The sequence below is a fragment of the Pyrgilauda ruficollis genome, unplaced genomic scaffold (genome assembly GCF_017590135.1).
Source record: "Pyrgilauda ruficollis isolate IOZ18807 unplaced genomic scaffold, ASM1759013v1 scaffold13559, whole genome shotgun sequence".
Lineage (NCBI taxonomy): Eukaryota > Metazoa > Chordata > Aves > Passeriformes > Passeridae > Pyrgilauda > Pyrgilauda ruficollis.
Window position 1 is genome coordinate 1 of NW_024512054.1, and position 467 is coordinate 467.

Genomic DNA, 467 nt, shown 5'->3' on the forward strand with positions numbered 1-467 from the left:
CTGCGGTGGTAGGGCACCTTCCCCCCGTACTTCTGCACCGTCACGTCCCGGTGGTACGCCGGCCCGGGCAGCGGCCCCACCACGTACTCGGTGATGTTGGGCTCTGGCTGCTGCCCAAAGTACAGCACGGCCAGAGCCTCCCGGGGGGGACGAGCCCCGCCGCCGTCCAGGAACCGCAGCACCTCTGCCTTGGCGGGCACCTGCAGATCCAGCCAGGCGATGCAGTTCTCCGAGGGTTTGGCACGGGACGCGTCCACCAGCGGCACCCCGAGGTGGCCCCGCAGGTACAGCACCACCTGGGACATCTCCTCAGCTGTCAGGTCAGCAAACACCAGGCTCTGCCCATCCTCCGTGTCCTCCTGCTCCGGGGGCAGGTGCTGGCAGCTTCTGGGGGTCCTTTCTCTGGTCAGCAGCACGCAGACCAGAGCGAAGATCGTGGCTAACGCCAGACCGAGGAGGATGAGCAC

The 467-nt window shown here is 67.7% G+C and overlaps 1 protein-coding gene across 1 annotated transcript; it reads right to left on the bottom strand.

Moving 5' to 3' along the window:
* Positions 1-5: 5 nt before the first annotated feature.
* On the bottom strand, positions 6-464 carry LOC121349217 (retina-specific copper amine oxidase-like; the record flags this gene model as incomplete). The annotated part of the gene is made up of 1 exon (XM_041459432.1): positions 6-464. A coding segment is annotated over one exon (459 nt), but the record flags the coding sequence as incomplete, so codon positions are not given.
* Positions 465-467: the final 3 nt, after the last annotated feature.